Below are 20,164 nucleotides of genomic sequence, written 5' to 3'. Positions count from 1 at the left end.
CTTTAATTTTAAGAATAGATTGCTGAATTAATTTTCATTACCGAGCCTTTAAACTAAACAGTGCAGTTTTCAGCTGGTGGCATATCCTAAGGTATCACTTCTCTCCTTGAAGGGAGGAGCAACAGGAATACACACAGAAAGCTCTGACCTTCTGTTTGAAATATGCAGTATTTGGTTTTGGTGACTTCTAAATATCAAGTGGCCATGAAATGGGAAAGCTTTTTCAGCATTTTGATTTAAATTAGTAAAACATAACTTGGAATCTAGATTTTTTCCAGATATTTCATGTATTAATAGAAAAATAAAGTTTGTGAACACGTTCAAAACTCCTGAAATGCCTGTCTAACTGTGTTTTTCTTTGCAGGATATTGTCTGGGGGTTAAACTCTTTATTTACTGTAAGTAAAGGAATATTTTGCACATTCCCTTTTCTTTCTCCTGCCTGCTTTAGTTTCAGCATCACCTAATGACAGCCTTGTTTGTTGCCTGTAAAAGTTTAGGTCTTTATTTCCCTTGGCTTCAGTGGGTGTTGGTTGGACAAGTATGAAATCAAATTGTGCTTTTGTTTGTGGAACTCATCCAGACTGTCTGAAATGCCAGCTTTTTGTACATGGATTTTCCTTTGGTTAGAAATATTAGGGGATATTTTGATAACAAATTATTTGGGATCTTCCACACAGTATGAAACTCTTTCTGCTAATTTGCAGGAAATAGAAATGCATGCTGTTCTGAGAAAGAATTGTGTTGGTCTTCGTCTTTTTTAAAAAATCCTATTTAGGAGTTAATGACTGCCCTGCAGTCTCATTCCTTGTTAGCCTAAAACCTGACTTGTCACAGAATTTATGTGATTTTATTCAGGGATCCCATTTCCTCCTTTTTTTTTAAAAGATTTTTGGGAGCAAGGAACCTGTAATTGCAGGTGCACCTTGAAAATGGAGCAGAGGGCAGGAAGCTGCAAGAGGCAGGCAGGATGCAACAGCTGCTTTTACCCTAAAAGTGGAGAGAAGATAAAGTCTTTACAAAAGTTACCTTTTGTAGGGATTCCTGTCCTCAGCCATTGCTGCTGGGTGGGAAGGTCAGGAGAAAGCAAAGAGCAGCACTAAGGTGGTGGCTACATTTGTCCTCTCCTCTGCAGGGGCTGCCCCAACCACTCCAGGGTGTAGAAGGAAACTTGGATTTCCTGGCATCCACAGTCTTGGTTGTTTTTTTCAACACTTCTTCGGTAAATTGATGTAAAAGTTTGGAGAGTGTTTGCTTTTCCAGCAAAAGTGAATTGCATTTCACTTTTTTTCCCACAGTCAGTCTACCTGTGCATGCCAAGTAAGTGGAAGAAAGCAAAATCCTCAGGGGCAGAGCTGCATAAAATAAAAATATTGGGAAAGAGCTGCAGAGAGGGGTGGTCCTGCCTAGGAGACCACAGGGATTTGTCATGGCTGGTGAAGAGCTGTGCTTCCCTCCTGTTTTCCCCTCACCCCCAGCCTCTTGTCAATAATTAGGCTTTGAAAAGCTGGCACTGGGATCACACTGGTCTGGCAGATTCACTGGGGGGTTTATTGAAGAAAGTGAGTGAAAATGAGGTGGGTGGGTGTCCTGATTGGAGTGAAACGTGGGCTTTGCTGCTTGAAGACAAGCCTGGGGACTGCCAGGAGCCTTTCACATTGTGGGACAGTGGTTTTTCACTCTTCACACAGGCTGACCTTAGACTGGGGAAAGATCTGGGCTGCAGACAGAACAGGGGCCTTGTGATTCAGTGTTATTTTTAATGATGATTCCTCTTCTCCTCTGTAACCCTAGACCCTTTCTACTTCCAAAGTTAGTATTTGAGATTAAACTGGGAGGCCTGAGGTTTGTTAGGACTGTTTCTGCTCCCTGACCCCACATGTCCTTAGTTCTCAGGATCTTTGCACTCCTTTTCCTCTAGGCTCTGTTTTTCCCAGAGCACTGAAACTTCCCTGTCAGGCTCCAGGTCACATAGTTTCTTCACAGAGAGAGTGAAATTGCTTTTCTGTGGAGGTGGAATTAAGGAAACCCCTTCTTTATCAGCACACTGTTTGCAGAGGTTTTTTTCAAGGTTTACTTTGCCCTCTAACAAAAATCAACAGGAATTGCGCCTCCTGCAAGTTTGACTGTTCCTCCAAAATTTAGTTTTCCAATAGAAATGCTCTCACTTCCAGGGAGAAGTGTCATGGGGCCCATGCCAGAAGGGTTTAAATGCCCTGGTGCTGTTACCATTTAATTGCCCTGTGATTTGGTTTCCAATTACCAAATGACTCATTTGCATTTACCTTTGGCAGAGGCACCAGCGAGGCAGGGATGAAATGATGAAATGGCACTGCCCTTGCTGCCCTGTTTGCTTTGTTCCATTGTCTTATTCCTGAGGGCTTTGGGCTCCTGGTGATGCAGTGAGTGGGAGCCCCTCAATGTTCTCTCTTTTCTTTTCCAGGATCTTTTGAATTTTGACGATCCTTTGAATATTGAGGCTGCAGAGCATCATTTGCGTGACAAGGTGAGTCAGTGGTTTATTTAAGGCAGGTCGTTCCTAAACAAGCACACATTCTGTACTCAGCAGTTCCCAGCCAGTCCTTTCAGAGTGCTGGAGCTGCTGCTTGAGGTAGTTGAGTGACTCATTGTATCAGCAACCAGTTATTCAAACAAAAAGTGCTTTTTCTGGGAAAGCAAACTCCACAGAGCAGTGTTAGTCACCGTGTGCTGGGGCTGTGAGCCATAACGTGGTTGTGGGCTCACATAATCTCTCCCTTCTTGTGTCTGAGACTTGTGCATGTGCTGTGCAGCAAGCTGATGGTGAGTTGGTTTGGCATGGTGACATGAGTGACCTTTGCCTTAGAAGATCTGTGAAAAGATCTCCTCTGTCTCTTTCCAAAGGCAGCTCTTTTACTCAGAGCTATTCCATGTTGCATGTATTTATAAAGCCAGGAGAAATCTGGGCAAGTTTAAAGAACAGGATTGGAAACTTCTTTTTACTCATCCTAATTTTCATGTGTGTCTTATGGACTGAGCAAAGCAGAACATGGCCTGGTGAACATAAATGAGATGTACTGTTTACCTCTGAGCAAAAGTGCCAGTTTCTGCTTTGTATCCATCTCCAAAATTCCATCATGTCATGGATGTATTCCTCAAGCACATGGAGCTCACACCTAGTATGTTCAAGACATCTTGTTCTAATTAAACTCTTCCAACACTTTTGTTCAAGTTAACCTTTAAGATTGCAGGAAGTTTCCAGGTAAGCAAGTGTTGATTTGAAGAGTTCATTGAAAGTACAGTCAGGCAGTGCACCTAATTTATCTCATTTTTTCAAGAGGAAATACCAGGATTGCAAGTTCATCTTTCCAGCTATTTTTTGAATAATGAGATCTTGTAGCTATTCTGGTATTCATCCATGTTTGTAGGGCTGAGATGAGAACATACAGCAAAGCTGGAAAAAATTATCTACAAGCCCCCTCTGGGAGAGAGGAGTCTTTGTGGTTTTGTTTTAGCATGGAATCACAGAATGGTTTGGGTTGGAAGGAACCTGAAAACCCATCCCATTCCACCCCCTGGCCCTGGGTGGTTCACACTGCTGTCCTGTACCTCTCAGCCTCATTGAGAGATTGGAAATCTTGGGAATCCACAGAAGGGAAAATGCTACCTGATTTAAAAGGCACACCTCCCTCAAAACCAGAGGTGAGCCTTAAAAATAGGTACTGCTACACTAATTAACTAATTGCATAGAAGTTGAAGAGGAAATAGAGATGGTTTTTTGACAGTCTTCTAAATCACAGTTTTTTGGGGAATAAACATTTTTTTTGTTTAATAAACTCTTAATGCTCTCATAAGTTCCTGTAAAATTTATATTGTGCTATTTTATTTTTTTTTGAGCTTATCTGAATTTAATATATGTATTTTATAGCACGAGGTAGGGGTGGATTTTCTGTAGTGTGTTTTGTGGTGACATCAGAAAAACCCAATGATGCCTTTGTGGAGAGAATAAATAATGCAAGGGAGAGAAAAAGCTTCACTTGCAGCCTGAGTTGTTTTTTTGCTTCCCTCTGGCAGAGAGATCATATTTTACATAAACACTTTGTTGTGGAGTCAGACTGCTGTGGTCCCATCCTGGCTCTTAAGAAATACTTGCAATGCCCAATAGGATTAATATGGGAATGCTAATTAGTTTTCTTTCCTCTGAGACTTGTTTGCATGTGTAATAGGATTATGCAGATAGTGGATATGTAATACATGCTTGCATGTGCAGTATCTATATGAACAGATGTGCAAATCCATCCATCCAGAAACAGCTGTGCACACAAACATCTGTGTGCAGGGGAATCCTGGGAGTGTGGGGTGTGTGACAGCCAGACCACTGCACCCAGGGCTGTCCCCTGTGCTTCTCCCAGGGGAGATGACTCAGAATTTCACTGATGTCCCTTCAGGTCTGAAATCCTGGCATTCCTTTGCTGACATTCCAGGCTGAGCCTGGCTGCCCCAGAGGGTAACAGCTAAGCCCAGGCCTTGCCTGTGCTTATTGAGAGCTGAGGCTGGGCTTTGGTCAGCTCCAGGTCATCACAAATGACTCCTGCCTTGCAGATGCTGGAAAAATCACGTCAAAGGTAGCAAATTCTTGCTGATTCTTGGGAAACAGCTGTGCTGGATTCCCAGTTTGTGTTAGATCAGGCTGGAAGGGGCAGTTGTGATCCCTTCCTCTGTAAGGCACCTCTCCATTCTTGCATTAAATCTGTGGCGTGTAACTAAGCACGTAGTTACAGCTTTTGGAAAAGCAGCCTTGTTCTAAGATGCAAAATGATACAAAATTCAGAGCTCAAGTTCTAGAAATGGATTGTTTTATTAACCTGTCTCACCTGAGATGTGTGTTAGTGCAAGCTTCAGCTTCCAGCCCTCCAGGACTTCCTTTAGCTCCAGGAAGGAGCTGTCAGTTACTGAACTTGTTCCTTTGCAGCTTCCTTCAGTCAGTGAGCACCAAGTCACTTCTACAAATTATTTTAAAAAATAAATATGTTTGTTTATGCAGCTTTACTCATTCTACAGTTCTCCCACACACACCTTGCTAGGTGCCAGTAATTTTTTGGCAGGCTGTACAACAAATTTGAGTAACATCTGTTTTCCCAAATGCTGAACATCCCTGGTGCCCACATGGCTCTGCAGTTGGATCACAGTCACTGGAAGATAAGCAAGCATCCTCTCCTGGTGTAGAGCTCAATAAATCAGAATTTAAAAAATGGTTGATGTCTCTATGTAAACTAAGCAAGGAGTTGCCCAGCATTGTCTTCTCACACTGATACAATCCCAGCAGTTTGCTGGTATGAGTTTTCTTGCTGAATTTAAAGAAGCTCTTACTAATTAATGAGCTTGAGGCACTCTGCATTTGGCACAGAAGTCAGTCAGTAGTTATGGATAACCAGAACCATTAATTATCAATCAATTCCATGGATTCTAAAGCAATGAGCCAGTCTTTTAAGTATTAATGGCTACTCACTTAAAAATGGTGTGAGCTAAAAATGGCAGGATTTGCTGGTTTTTATACAGCAGGCACACAGAGCTTGACTGATTTCCTCTGTGGCAGCCAGGTAGGCTGAATACTGAAACAATGGGGATCTTCTGGAAGAGCTTGGCAGTGGAAAACCAAGTGAGCTTAGTGCTTCAGGACTTGGTATTCCTCATGCAGAGGTGCTGTGTCTGTGATTTGTTAGCTGAAATCTAGGAAATACTTTCTGTATGGCCATCTGTCATGGCTGGTTTGGGAGCTGCCTCAGGGCATTGTGATTTGCCAGTGTAAAATGTAAAAGCCTTTACATTTTCTAGTGGTGTTCGCTTCTGCCAAAAAACATTTCAAAGCCATTTGTGCAACACAAAACAGAAGATTCATTGCACACTTCATGTGGTTTAAAGTAGAAGCGTTTTTCCAAGTATTCCTTAGATTTGTTCCTCACCTAGGCCTGCTGTGTCAAGAACCCTAATGCTGTGTCCTATTTGAATTATATTTACCCTGTATTTGTGCAATTCAAGCACACTTTTGTCATCCTGCAGACTAGCAATCACTCATTTATTTTTCATTCCTGTGATCTGGAGTTGTTTCAGTAGTAGGAGAAGCTGAGTTCCATCTCCCTGTGTTGTTTTCCTGCATGATCTTTCCATCTCAGTGAAACCCATCAGTCAGCATTCAGTGCTTTGTGCTGTGTCCTTGTGAAAGACTGAGGTAGATTACACTTGGCAGGGAATTTTTCTTCCTCCTTGTGAAAATCCAGTTTATCATCTTCACCTGCAGCTCTGAAGTGTCAGAGCTGAGAAATCTAATGGGAAGAGGTGTGTGTTTGCCAAGGACCCACTTCAGACACGTTTTTTACTTAATTCAGTGAGCCCTGGTTTTTATTTGCATCCTCTTTGGAAAGCAGCATTTAATGCTCAATTATTTTGCATAGGTTTGTGTGGAGGAGTTTGGTTCTGGATTGACAGCTGCAATTCTTTTTTTAATTTTTACATTTTAATTAAAGGTTTCTCTGGGTGATAAAGAAAATAAAGTTTTTATTTCAGGATTGTTTCTGCGGAGGTGGATTTATGAAGTTCATGGTGTTACGGAATCTGAAGCTGCCTCCTAAGGTTTCCTCTCAGGATTGTAATTGCCCTGCACAGCCTCAGTTCTTTAGGAAACTTGGCTTAAAATACCCAGTCCCTCCTCTCAGTTGCTTGTGGTCCTTGGAGGTTGTTCTGATGAGTCTTGTGGGGTGGATGTTTTCCTCAAGTTACTTGAGGACTGTCGTGCTGTCCTCACTAGTGAGAGCACTGCTAATTCCATTAGAAATTCCATTGGTAATTCAGAACAGTTGCTGAGTACAGATTTCACTGAAGAATTTTTATAACATTTTGTAATTGTAGGCAGTTTTTTAGAGTCCTTAAACAGCAGACAATTCAGAATTTTTATAGAAGCATCTTAATTTCTCAATTATTGCCCAGAGCAGCTGTGGCTGCCCCTGTATCCCTGGAAGTGTCCAAGGCCAGGTTGGACAAGGCCTGGGATAGTGGAAGGTGTCCAGCCCATGGCACGGGGTGGAATGGGATGAACTTCCAACCCAAACCAGTGTGGAATTCTATGAAACCCCTGGAAAACTGGGCAAGAACCAGCAGCACCTGATGAAACCCCTGGAAAACTGGGCAAGAACCAGCAGCACCTGACAAAGTGTCAGGGCCTGGGCCAGAGACCTCCTGAGAACAGGTGAACCATGGCAAGAGAAGGTTGTCAACAAGTAAGTCATGAAAGTAAGAAACAAATACAGATTTTCTGCAGAGGATCTCTTGGCATCCCTTTGGAAACACACCGAGTTGAATTTCCCCCAGAATTTCCATTTGCATCAAAAGCTGTCATTGCCCAGTACAGCCTCCTCAGTCCTGGAGCCACCAGAAAGCAGCAGCAGGTTGGGATTGTAAAACTTGTTTCTCCAAGAGTGATTTCCTGGGAATCACATCTCCAAGTGGAAAGGGATTCCTGTCCTCGTGTCTCACCTCAGGTTTTATCAAACACCAATCTGAGAGCCTGGTGCTCTCTTCTCAGAGTTATTCCCCAGGGTGCTAAATACAGGAGCTGGCAGATTTGGGGTCTTTCATCTCTGCTGAAGTTTGGAGTAATTTTGTCCTTGCACTGCTGATGCCTTTAGACAGCTAAAGAGTCCCAGAGCTTTCTGCCTCTGTGTCATTTCAGATCTGATCCTTCTATCTACTCCAGAATAATGGCATGGCCAGCTGTACTTTCATCCTCCTGGCTTTTTATTTCTGTGCTCATACATAATAAGGGCATAATTACATTTAGATTTAAGCCTTCCTTCAAATTCCATTTTTCTGTATAGCTGAAGAAAAGCATTTGAAACTAAATAATGCCTTCAAATTTGGGCTCTGTTTTGTCTCATCATTGATCATGTTGAAGTTGGTTTTCTTTTGTTAATGTAATTTCCTATCTCAGGAGATCAGTCTGTTTGAAATGCTTTTTGATACATCTGAATGAAAAGCATGCTATAAATGCCAGTGTGCCACAGGATCCTCTAAGCAGGCAAACTAACACAAAATAAATTTCAACTTGGAAGTTTGGGGAAGAAAATATTAATTATCTGTATTTCTTCCTCAGATCTTCTGGCTTAAAAGTAATTCATTTAAGTGATCTTACAGTAGCTTCTTTGTTTCTCTTTTGTACCTGCTCAGTCTTTATCATTTTTATGTCAAAGGCATATTTGAATATTTAGCTCCTGCAGGGATTCTTCCTGTTCAGAAGACATCAGGTCTTTTCCTTGCCACTTCCTTACCTCCAAGCTTCTTAGATTCTGTTTGTTTTTTTTTTTTTTCTAGTTTATTTTTGGCTTAATTCCTTGAAGCTTAAATCTGTCTGGGATTAGAAACATTATCCACTGATCTGTAGTAATTATTGGCCAGTTTGGGTGCAAAACAGCTTGTTTGGATAGCAGTCACTAAAATTGCCCAAGTTTCTCTAAAATACATTTTTATATAAAACACTTAGAGAATATAAAGTATCATAAACAAAATTTCATGGACTGTGGATGCTGCATCCTGTCACAGTGCATTTCAGAGATGTTATTTGTGGTACACAGCATTAGAAATAGCTCTGAGCAAGCATTTTATTTTCCAGATAATTGTGGATAATCTGTGTTCTGTGAAGGGTAGTCGTCCCTGAAGAAGCAGAACAGTTGAAATGCTTTTCTTTTGCAAAGGATTCCAAAGCACATGGGTGGCTCAAAAGTCAAATACCTCCATGACCCAAGTTGATATCACGTTTCTATCTGAATGTTTCTTTATTGGATTACAGCCAGGGAATGCACTCCAAGGGTTTTTAATGGCAAACTGCTTTCTCTAATGCCTTCCCTAAGGAATTTTTAAGAAATAATGCTCATTTAATTCATTCAGGCATTATTTTTAGCCCAGTTCTCTTTGTCAGTCTTTTCACCCTTGCAAATGGTTTCCCATCACAGCCAGCTGGAATTTTTCTCCAAACATATCCCTATAAAATTCTGTATTCAAACAGTGACAGTGATATATGAAGAGTTCTGATAATTAACTGTTACCATTTTTTAAGCTCAAGTGTCAAAAGTTTAGTGATGACTCAGGGCAGCTGGAAAATTTGCTTTAGAACAGAGAAAATACTTCAAAAACATTTACTTGAATGTAGTCTTTTAAAGTATTTTGATATTATTGTGTTTGAGCTGGTGCTGGAGGAGCAATGTACTGGGTGTACGAGGTTCTCATAAGGCATGAACAGATTGAGCTGGATTATTTTTGAGGGGTTAAAAAAAACCAAAGTAACAAAGTTTGACCTCTTGAACATGGCATAAAGGAGTGGGAAATCAGCAATGAACAAAAATTTCTGGAATTTATTTCTGGCACTGTGCTGGTGGTTGGCTGGGTTAGGCCTGCATTCATTTTGACAAAGTGACAGGAGAAAAGGGGATTGGTTACAGCTGCCAAGTGAGGTGTTGTCAGGGAGTGGGGCTTTTCCATGGATTCCAGCCCTGTGTTGGCAGACTTGAAAGGAACCTGTGTGAAAATTCAGCTTGTCACCATGTCCTGCCTGCCTTGTCAAGAGTGTGAATAACTCAGTAACAAAAGCTACCAAACCAGAATATTTGTTTCCTGCTGTCTTGAAAGATCTTTATTTCAGTAGTAGAACATGTACCATGTAACCTCCAAATTAATTTCTGTGTGAATCACAGAGTGGTGTGGTTTGGAAGGAACCCTCCAGACCATCCAGTGCCACCTCTTGCCATGGGTCACCCTCCTCTATCCCAGGATGCTCCAAGCCTTGTCCAGCCTGGCCGTGGACACTTCCAGGGATGGGGCAGCCACGTTCATTTTGGCAGATTTTGTCTTAGTATTGGGAAAAAAAATCAGACTTTGTACAAGTTCTGCAGGAACAATTTACCAGCCCTGTGTGTTCAGAGCCCTTGAATCCAGCATCCCCCTGGGTTTCCTCATCTGGAGTGTCACAAGGATGGTGGTTATCACATGACCCCTCCTGTGATTAGGCAGAGCTCTCCATCATGTCAGCTCCTGGTCAGGCACTCTGTGTGCTTGGATTACAGAGATTTTATCCTGCAGGATTGGGCAATTGCCTTTACTGCATCCACAGAAACAAGTTGTAATGGTGCTGCTGGCCAGAAGAGCCTGTTGGGGTGTGTGCTCCCCAGCAGTGAAATGTGAGCTCAGGGAGCTGGGTTTCTCACATTCCTGCCCCATCTAACCCTGCTGGGCTATTAGCATAACCCTCAACTCAAAACCAGCCCTTTTAACTCCCCCAGCCCTTCCAGGGCTCAGTTCAGAAAACAACAGCTGCTTTGGATCCTTCAATAGTATTGAGCATATGATCCCCTGGGCTAAAATCCCTCTGGAAAAAGAAATGGGGATTTCATTTAATAGGGGAGAGAGTAAACCAGGTCTGGGTGAATTTGGAATATTTTAGTTTTTATATTCTCTGAAAATTCACAGATGTCTGCCAGCAAAGTTTAAATAGGTAGGTAACACTGAAAGATGTAACAGGTGGCAAAAAAGATGATCCTTTGGTTTAAGGGTCTTATTTGCTTCACCAGGAATGAAAAATGATGTTTTACCACTGCAAATTTGGGTTTTTTTCTTCATGGGCTACAGGCAAACCAAGCTTTTCATCTTGTCCTGATTTTCCTTATAGTGTTCAGTAGTCACTGTAAGTGATTCCATTTCGGTATCTTCTGTTATAAACTGAAAAGCAGGTTTAAACAAAAATAGGTGGCTGTTTTATTTGCAGTATCATGAAGTGGTTAATGTTGGTTTAGTCTAGAATTCGTAGGGTTGACACTTATTCTTGTGTGAATAGAATAGGATCTGATGTCCACAAATTGCAGTGCTGGGCAACCAGACTAAATTGAAAGGATGGAGAGGTGTTGTGGTGCTTGGTACTTTGCTGATGGGAATTGGAGTGCTGTGCAGAGGGAAATGATTCACCCCGGGTAGGACAATGGAGCAGTGGGAGGCTGGGCATTCATTTGGATCATCTTAGTCCTGGATTAACAGCCTGACATTTAAACTGCATTCTGTTCCTTACCCTTTCCTTGCATGTCTCAGTCTTGCTGTGATGTTCCTACACAGACAGCCTCTCTCACCTGGTTTATCTGTGCTCTGACAGGATCTTTTGAAGGAATAAATACAGACTTTTCTCTGCTGTGCTGCCCTTTGTACTCACAGGTGACAAAGGTTCCCATTGCCCACGTAAGCTAAAATGCACAAGGGAAGAAGCAACCAGCTTTTTAATCTTGACATTCTACTTTTTATTCTTTTAATCTGCCTGCAAAGTAAATCCTTGCTCTGGTTGTCAGCACTGAGGTTGGCCTGTGGCTTAAATCAGTGCTGGGCTGCACTCCCAGCTGAGACTCTCATCCCAGGGTTTTTCTCTGCTACATCTTGGAAACTTCAACCCTCCAGCCTTGTGATAAAGAGAGTAAAGAATGTTTGGCAAGGAGCTCAGTGCAAGACCAAGGTCTGAGTCACTGACAGTGTCACAATTGAGTGGATAAGCCTTCCCTCTCCTGGGAAGCCTCTGGCACTGCCTGACACTGACAGAAAGAGGCTCCACCAGGGTTTTTGAAACCATTCTCCTTGTGCTGCTCAGGGGAGAGTTGCTCTCCATGGTTGGCAGTGGCTTAGGATGAGTGGCCACTCATCCATGATCTATTTGCTGGCAATCCCAGCTATAATTCCTGGGCTGAAAGGAAATTTTCTCTCATGTGAGATTAAAGTTTCTGGCCATCTTTTTAAAAATAGAAGCAAAGGCTGTGTTCAGGATGGTACTATCCTGAACAAGGCATTATAGTACAGATAGCTGCTAAAACAGGTGAAAAGGAAAAGAAAGGTTATGCCTTAGCCTTAGAAGCAATCAATTTAATGTGATTAATGCCAATTATTTTGAGTGGAAAGATTCAGAACTGCAGGGCACTTCAGGTTTAAAGTAAATTTTTGATTAAAGTTTCCTAGACTGTAGAAATGTAGTTGCCTAGGGGAAGGAGGGGAATCCCTCCATATATTATAAACTAAACAGTGTGGTCTTGAACATACTGAAATACAAGATAATAGCAATTAGGTGTAGAACAGAAGGACTTCTGTGGAGCTGAGGGCAAAGGAAATACTGAGTTGACAAGCCTGATGTTTTCCTCCTCCATACCCCAAGACTAAAAACTATCTTTTTAACAAAATGTTCTTGTGTTTGGTGCATCACTGTGCTGTGGACAGATGTGTCAACCCACTGCCACTGCTGCTTTTAAAGCTTTTCTGTTTTCTGTCCTTTCACTTCTCTGATGAAAGTTGGAGTCTGTCAGTCTGATAGTCTTGTAACAGCAGCAGAATAATTTGAAGAAATATAAAATTATGGATAATGATGAAAGTAAGGAGCCTCTGGAAAACTTGGCAAGGCAGCTGTCAGGTTGCATGAAAAGACTCTTGTGTTTTAATTTAATGCAAGTTAAAGGATGTGATAGGAACATTTCTTTGTTCTCTCTTGCTCATGGCCAGCAGAACCAAGTGAAATGAATCACATAAGAGGGGCTGTTTGCTCTGTAGCTGTAGCTTTTCCAGCATTTCATCCTTGAGACATTTCCAGGAGGTATTTTACAGAGTCGCCTCTGGGGCTGGCAGTGACTCTGCCACTGATCATGGCCTGCTGAGCTCAGCCTTTCAGCAGGTTCATTCCCCCCCTGCCCCTTCACCTGCTCTGTCCTGAATCTTTTTGTCCTGGAGCTTCACTGAAGTGAACTTTTGGCAATTGCTTTGCTTTGTAGTGTTTGTTTTCGGCAGAGGAACAAGGCTTATGCAGGGATGCCATCCATCTGTCCCCTCATGCCAGCTTCCCCATCAATCCCTGGAGCTTTTAAACACACACTTGGATTTCCATCAGATTTGACAGCGCAGCAGAATCTTTACATCCAGTTCCTGTAGCTGTCACCAAAACTGGCAGCAGCAGAGAGAGGCTGGGCTGGGAGGGAGCCTCCAGGAAAGCTCCAGGTGGGCCCTGTGGGCACATCCAGCTCGGAGCAGACCCCAGGCTTTGCTCTGCCCTCGGCTGCTGCTCAGGCTGAGGTGGTGAAAAGTGCCAGGGGAGTAGTGCTGAGAGTCTGCAGATCTGTGAGCAGTCACATTTGCCATGCTAAATGTGTCTTGTAAAGCCCTTTCTTGCCTGTGCTAGACATTCCCTGACTGTAGGGGCTCTGACTCTTGCACATTAAGTGAGGCTTTATTTTGGTAAAGAGACCTCCCCACAAGCTATTCAGACACCACAGGGTGTTCCATTGCTTCCTGCTGATCACACGAGCTGCATGTTTTTACTTGCAGTTATCTTTTTTCCTCTTCCTTGTTTAGCCACGTTTGAAGTAATTAGTGGGCACACTGCTGCATGTATGAATTTTTAGGGGATTTTGTGCACTTTTTTCATTTTCATTGCTGCTGGCTCTTACTCCCAACGTTGGAGCAAGATATGCTGTTAAAATTGCTGGAGGAGTAATGGAGGTCAAGGCTGTGAAGTACTGCTTCTTCATTGTGAATTATTAATTCTCAAGGCATACAGAAAGAGTGACATTGTAAAATTCATTGTAAAATTGTGTACTTTGTCACACTAGCTGCTCTGCTTGCATGCATTCTGCTCTGCTTTTCATAACATCTCCTTGGATTACCTCTTACCATTTTTAGTTGTTTTCAGTTCATCTTCAAACTGGGTTTCTCATTTTCAGCTCCTCCACACGATTTTGGAATTACTCTGATGTGAAGTTTGGGAGGTCACAGTCTTTCCTAGTGTGAAATTACAGTGAGAAAAGGGAAGTTCCTGAGAGTTTATCGTGAGATCCAAGGCTGTGTTAAAAAACAGTTTGGGATGATACAACTACTTCTATACCCATAGAAACTGTAAAAAAATACTGGTTTAAAACAGAAACTTCTCAGGCTTTTGATTTCTGGTCTGGGTCCAGGAATGTAGGATGCAAATGAATGTTTTCATTTTCACCCCATTCGGTGTTGGACTTTGTCAAAAACTCTTGTTGATGGCTCTGGGAGAGCAGAAGGGCTGTTCATACTGGTCAACACAGGGACATCAACAGAGCTTCAAGCTGGCTTTGTCAGGACCTCATTTTTTATGTTGTTTGCATTGTAGAATATTTGAGTTAATGTTGTTGCTTAAATTAGCACAGTCTCAGCCTTGCTGTGCTTGTTTCCTCTAGGCTGGGATCTGTCTCTGTCCTTGGTCTAGCACGAGGTTTTCCACTTAACCCCATCCCCTGGTTTAAATTGATAGCCCTGCACAAGCCCTTGACATCCAGAAACCTCTATTCCTATTTCCAGATATTTGTGTGAACACTCTTTTTTATTTACAGCAGTATAAAACTGCAGTGATGAAAGTGTGACAGTGCTTTTAACCTTCTTCAGGTGAAACAAACTCAGATTTATTCCTGGTTACTGAATCAAGTATCTCTTCCCAGATTTCTTCTAGCGGGGGGTTATGAAACAATGAAGAATTATTTTAATTAAATGCACCCACAAGGTGTATCTGAAGAACTGAAGTAGATCTTTACCTTTGGCTAACCTCAGCTTTCCAAGCTTTTACCACACTGGAAAAGAATGTAGTCCCAAAAGGCTTTCAAGCTTGATGTGGTTTTTTTGGAAGCTGTTTAACTTTTGTTGTGGGGTTTTTATTACTCTCTGATTACAGCTTAATGGCTTATTAAGAACAACAGTTCCATCCCAGTCCAAAAACATCTTTTCATAACAATTCTCCCTGTGAGTCATTGCATTTATTTATCTCCATATTTATTGCAGTAAATCCTTCACTTCCTCTGCTCCCCCAACCACCCTGTTTGGTGTTTGTTGTTCTCACTGAAACCGTGGCAGCCATGGTAGAATACATCTTTGTTTTTCTGCAGCATTTCTGCATTTACAGTGCTGCACTGGGGTTTTTCTTGGATTGCCTCCCCGTTTTATGTTCTGTGTCCTTGTTACAGCCTTTGAAAGCTTTTCCCCGAGAGCACAAAGTGCAATAAATGGCATGTGCAAATGAGCAACAGCACAGCTGCTAATTGTGCTAACAGATGTAAATAGGAAAACCATTACTTTTCTAATGCTGCAAGTATTTATAGCAACCATTACCCATCTTCCATAACACTTTGATTATGGAAGGAGCCCCTCTCAGGTTGATTAAGCTTTTGCAGATGGTTTGATTTGGTGAGGTAATGTGGAAGAAATGCAGATGTTTTAAAGCTTTTGTTTTAGATGCTTCAGGCAACTAAATGGCTTAAAAGGAAAGCTTTTGCTTTGCATCCCTTAGAAACATCCACGGCTTTTGAAAGGGAACATATGGCAGGGCTCTTCACAGGGAATCTGAGCTCTTGGAGCTGTATTCCCCACATGCCTCACCTGCCCTGCCAGGTTAGTTTGAACATCATTTGCCTCGAGTAGAGCATGGCTGGCAAAACCCTCTGGCCAGAGCCAGGCAGCTCCCATTTCCTCTGTGCTTGTGATTCATCCATCAGGATCTGCATCCCAAGGACAGAACCTCTCTTGGGGATGAGTGGCATACTCATGGGTGGAAGTGTGTTTGCAGCTCAGAGGAGGTTGACCTCAGAGTAATTGGGATAATTCAGGTCATTTTCCTGCAGGGCTTTTGTGTAACCCTTTGCCACAGTTGGCAAGGTGATCACTGCCTGGGCCAGCCTTGGAGGAGCAGAGGAGACTCCTGCCCTCAGGCACTGAGGCACCCAGCAGTCTCTGCTCCCTAATTCCCATTTTCTATGTTTTCAGCAGCCCAGGTGAAACTTTAAATGGCAATAAGAGACCTGTGGCAGTCTGGGCAAATCCCAAGTGCTTTGGCCCCAGAGGACTTTCCAGACCTCCATCTCCATCCAGCTCCCCATTGCATTTGATCCAGAGCACCATTTTCTTTGGGAAGCTGCTTTGCTCTCTTCATCTGACTCAATTCTCTTGGTTTTGCACAAACAGGATTTAGGTGTATTTATCTAATCCATAGCCTATTCCTCTTCTAGGAACTTCAGAGAGTCCTTCTCTCCCTTTATCTTTCTCCAGTGGCAGACAGCAGAAAATTTGTGGAAGCATGAGGGAAATGGTTCCTGTTTAAGATGTGAAATCTCAAACAAAGTGCAAATGTGTTCAGTGTGTCAGTGAATTGCTGTGTCTCTGCAAGGCATCTTCAGCTTCTCTCTGTCCTGGCAGGCAGGTCAGTGCTTCCCACACCAGTTCTGTAACCGACCTCTGTGTGCAGATATTAAAAAAAAAAAAAAAAAAAAGTCCAAACCTTTGTGTTTCTCATCTTCCTCACAATGCTGCTCTTTTCCAAATAGCTTCAGTGGTGTGTTCTGGCTTTGGTTCTTTTTTTTTTTTTTTTCCCTGTAGTAAAAATTTCACCTTTCCCCCGCCCCCTTAGGACTTGGCTACTAAGAAATCTGCTAAAACATTTCCTCATCATTTTGCAAAATGACAATTGCTTGGTGTCTAGAAGAGTTTTTAAATCTGCAGTTGGGATCACAGGCCATGAAAATGGGTTTGGCTTTGACTGCACCTGCTAAGCAGAGAGCTCATAGAAGATACATTTGTGTAGGTTTTTCACCCCCACTCTTCTCTTTCTTCTGAGAACTAGAATTTAATTACAGAGCTTGGGAAACTCTTCACATTGTGTAGAGACTGAGCTAAACAAAACAATGAGAGGAAAATGAGAGCAAGGCAGGAATAAGAATTGTAAAAAACCACCTCATACTTGAGATTTCTGTACTACTCAAAGGTTTCATTCAGCTCCTTAAATGGGAGGGGATGTGTGGGGGTTGATGGGTGTGAATACTTACTACTTTTTGCAAGGGGGGAAAGAAAGAAGAGGTGGCTTTCAGTATAATTCATAGGGCTAATGGGTAGATCTACCTGGTTATTGAATCCTAAAGCCTTGGCTGAGCTGAGTAATGAATGCCATTTTACTGCTGCTCAGAAGTCTCCCTTTCCTAATCACTTCAGAACCACAAGTCAGGTCCTGGCAGAAGTTGTTTGGAATTTAACCTTGGTCATAAATGTTGGGTTGAGATAGTGTTCTGTTAAAATAGAGCTGCTTTAAAAAAAGAATTGCTACTATTATGATTACTGGCACAGAAGAGGGAGGGGCAGGAGATCTGTGATCTTTTTCTGTCTCCATTTGAATTTTACAGGATTGTGGATCTGAAGGATGTGAAGGTAGATCAGAAAGTTCATCACAGTATCTGGTGGCTGTAGCCACAGTGAAGGGACAGATGTGTTAAACTGCACATTTTCCTACAGGGACTTTCCAAATAGCGCAGGGTGTGAAGTACCAGTAGTGGGTATGTTAAGGGTAATAAATGAGCTAAATCTGCTTGGGTTTTTTTTTTTTTTAATACGTATTTTTTTACATTTTATTTTTGGGTAATCCTTATACATAATTTGTTTTAAATAAATAAAAAAGATTCCCGAGGGAGTTTCCATCAGAACTTTTCCAGACTTCTCTGGTAGCTGTCACCAAAGTATAGTGTTTGCTTTGGATAACTGAGCAAATTACAAATTAAAAGCTTAATAAAAGACAAGCAGTTAATAAGCATGACTTGGTGCAGTATAAACAGTTGAAAAAATGAAGTCTCCTCTCCCAGAGCTGCCAAATCAGGTCAAATGTCAGTTTTTGAAACAGTGCCTAGTTCTTGAGTGTGTGTTTCTACATGCTTTTTGAGAGGGTAGAATGGAATTCTCTGCTGGGTTTGAGGCTCTACAGATCCTCTCCCAAGTGCTCTTAAATACAGTCACAGAACCCCAGAATGGTTTGGGTTGGAAGGGACCCTAAAGCTCATCCAGTGCCACCCCCTGCCATGGTCAGGGACACCTTCCACTGTCCCAGGCTGCTCCCAGCCCATCCAGCCTGGCCTTGGACACTTCCAGGGATCCTGGGGCAGCCCCAGCTGCTCTGGGCACCCTGTGCCAGGGCCTCACCTCCCTCTCAGGGAAGAATTCTTTCCTTAATACCTCATCTAAACCTTCTCTCTGTCCATTTAAAATCATCGTCCCCTGTCCTGTTTATTTAATGTATGTTTATTCGTGTAAAAGTTATTTATTAAACCTCTTTGTACAAACAAAACATCTTTGTTTAAATACAGAGGACACTTTCTGTGGGACACGTTATGTCCTTGAAGGGATGTTAGGAATCCTTCTTTCCCTTCTCATTTCTAGCAGGATTTTGCCTCTTTATAATGCAGGGTGCATCCTGCTTTGCTGATTTTTTTTTGCCTCTGATTATTCAGTGTTGTACATAAGCAGCTGTGCCCAGAGAGAAGTGTCCCCCATTAATGAGGAGCCATATGGCAGGTGAGGATGGAAAATTTCAGCTCTGGGCTGAGCCCCTCTGTTCACACACAGCGAGTGCCCTGTGAATGCATCCCTGCCAACCCCCCCAGCTCCTTCAGCCCGGGCTGCTGAGTGGCAGTGTGCCTTTCTGGAGCCTTCTGCCTCCCTACTGAGCTCTTGCTTCTCTTCAGGCACTGCTGAGAGCCCATTTCCCTGTGTCATAAATAACTCAGGGACACAGGGAAAAGCCAAGGGTGCTCTGAGCTGTCTGCACTGCCCTGCTCTTGGATGTTGTACAGGTGTGTGTGGCCAGTGCTGCTTCCCAGCCCTGTGCTCAGTTCTTGTAGTGAACCATCTTTTGGAGAAATACAGGAGTGGGAAACTCTCAATTATGCCCTTTCCTGACCAGAGATGGGGCAACTGAGAGGTGTTCTAAAAACTTTTAGTCTCATGAGAAGGGTGAGACAATACAGATGTTATAATTCACCCCATCACAATCAGAAGCTATTTTTAAATTACAATACACTATAAGTGTTCCTTGGCCTATCAGCTTTTGCCACACCTTGCTGTAAATGCCTTAAAGCCAATCATTAAAATTACCCCTCATGGGTCCCACTACAATGCATCTTTCATAGTTCTGTTTCTCCAAAGTATCTATTCTTATTTGCAAGGCCATCCTTTGAAACTTGTTTCTAGTTCCATTTCTCTCTCAACACTGTCTGTCCTATTCCATGGCATTTCTAAGTCAGCATTTATCTCAAGGTTTACATACAGATCTGTGAGCCTTCTGTCAGAAGACAGAATTCTCTACAAATCCATTTCCCACAGGAAGTAACGTGCAAGAAGCCCTCAGTCAATTCACTTTGCACCACAGTGACCATAACCTGCATCTATGGATTGAAATTGGTTTGGGAATTTTATTGCAGCTGAAGATGGCATTAGCTTTTAAAATACAGCATTTTTTTAAACACAGCATACAGTTGGATGAGTGTGGAAATGGGTGTACTTGCAGCAGAGTGAGAAAGTCACTACACACACTATTGCCATTAGTAGGTGCCATATTGGACCAAAATAGCTGCTCTTTCATCCTAGAAGAGCAGGCAGCCTCTTCCCAAGGAGGACTGGGATTTCTGCAGCCCTATTTGTAATAGGATATTTCTGGCCTTAAACTCCACTAAGATTCCGAGCACTTTGCACTTTTATGGGCATCTGTGATGCACTTGATCAGCTGAAAAGTGAAATCACAGAGTTTCTCATGGATCATAGGTTTTCTTTGATCCTTTTGGATTTTAACCATGGGATAACCTTTATCCTTTCACTGCTGGAAAAACTCAGCAGCAGAAAACCAAACCATCACAAGGGGAGCTGATCTTAAGTGTTTGAAACGTGGTGTTGGAGCCAGGGAAATATTGATGTGTTTCAAGCTTGACTGAGGCAAAAAGGTCATATTAGTGCCGCTTCCTGGTGTGCTGTGATGTCCAGCTCTGGGTGGTCTGTGCCAAGACACTTGGGATGTGTTTGAAAGGCATCATTTTATGTATTGGCAAACCTGGAGCTGACAAATGACATTGTTTGAAGCAGGACTGTGCCTTGCTGTGCTCCCACAGGTCGTGGCAGTGGGATTTTGTGCCCTTCCTAGTAAAAGCAGAGCCTTGCCAGAGGATTTCAGTGCTTCCATGTACCAGGACAGTGTTCAAAACCTCCTCATCTACCGCATGCATTGTTTTTTTCAGTTGTTTTCTTTTTCAACAGATGTGAGTACATAAATTTCCCAGGTTTTCCTGCTTTATATTCTAGCAGCACACAAAAAT

General features: G+C 42.5%; 1 protein-coding gene across 5 annotated transcripts in view; it reads left to right on the top strand.

Moving 5' to 3' along the window:
* The window catches only part of UBE2F (ubiquitin conjugating enzyme E2 F (putative)), a 56,240-nt gene that overhangs the window by 33,480 nt on the left and 2,596 nt on the right, over positions 1 to 20,164 (top strand). For 3 of the 5 annotated variants that reach the window (XM_053947159.1, XM_053947162.1, XM_053947163.1), the window contains exons 8-9: positions 365 to 397; positions 2,443 to 2,505. In XM_053947159.1, coding sequence (XP_053803134.1) covers positions 365 to 397; positions 2,443 to 2,505 — 96 coding nt within the window. The remainder of the gene's footprint in view (positions 1 to 364; positions 398 to 2,442; positions 2,506 to 20,164) is intronic. The other 2 variants (XM_053947161.1, XM_053947164.1) reach the window with 1 other exon arrangement.

Source organism: Vidua chalybeata, chromosome 7 (assembly GCF_026979565.1).
Source record: "Vidua chalybeata isolate OUT-0048 chromosome 7, bVidCha1 merged haplotype, whole genome shotgun sequence".
NCBI lineage: Eukaryota > Metazoa > Chordata > Aves > Passeriformes > Viduidae > Vidua > Vidua chalybeata.
This window is presented reverse-complemented; position numbering and strand designations above follow the sequence as displayed.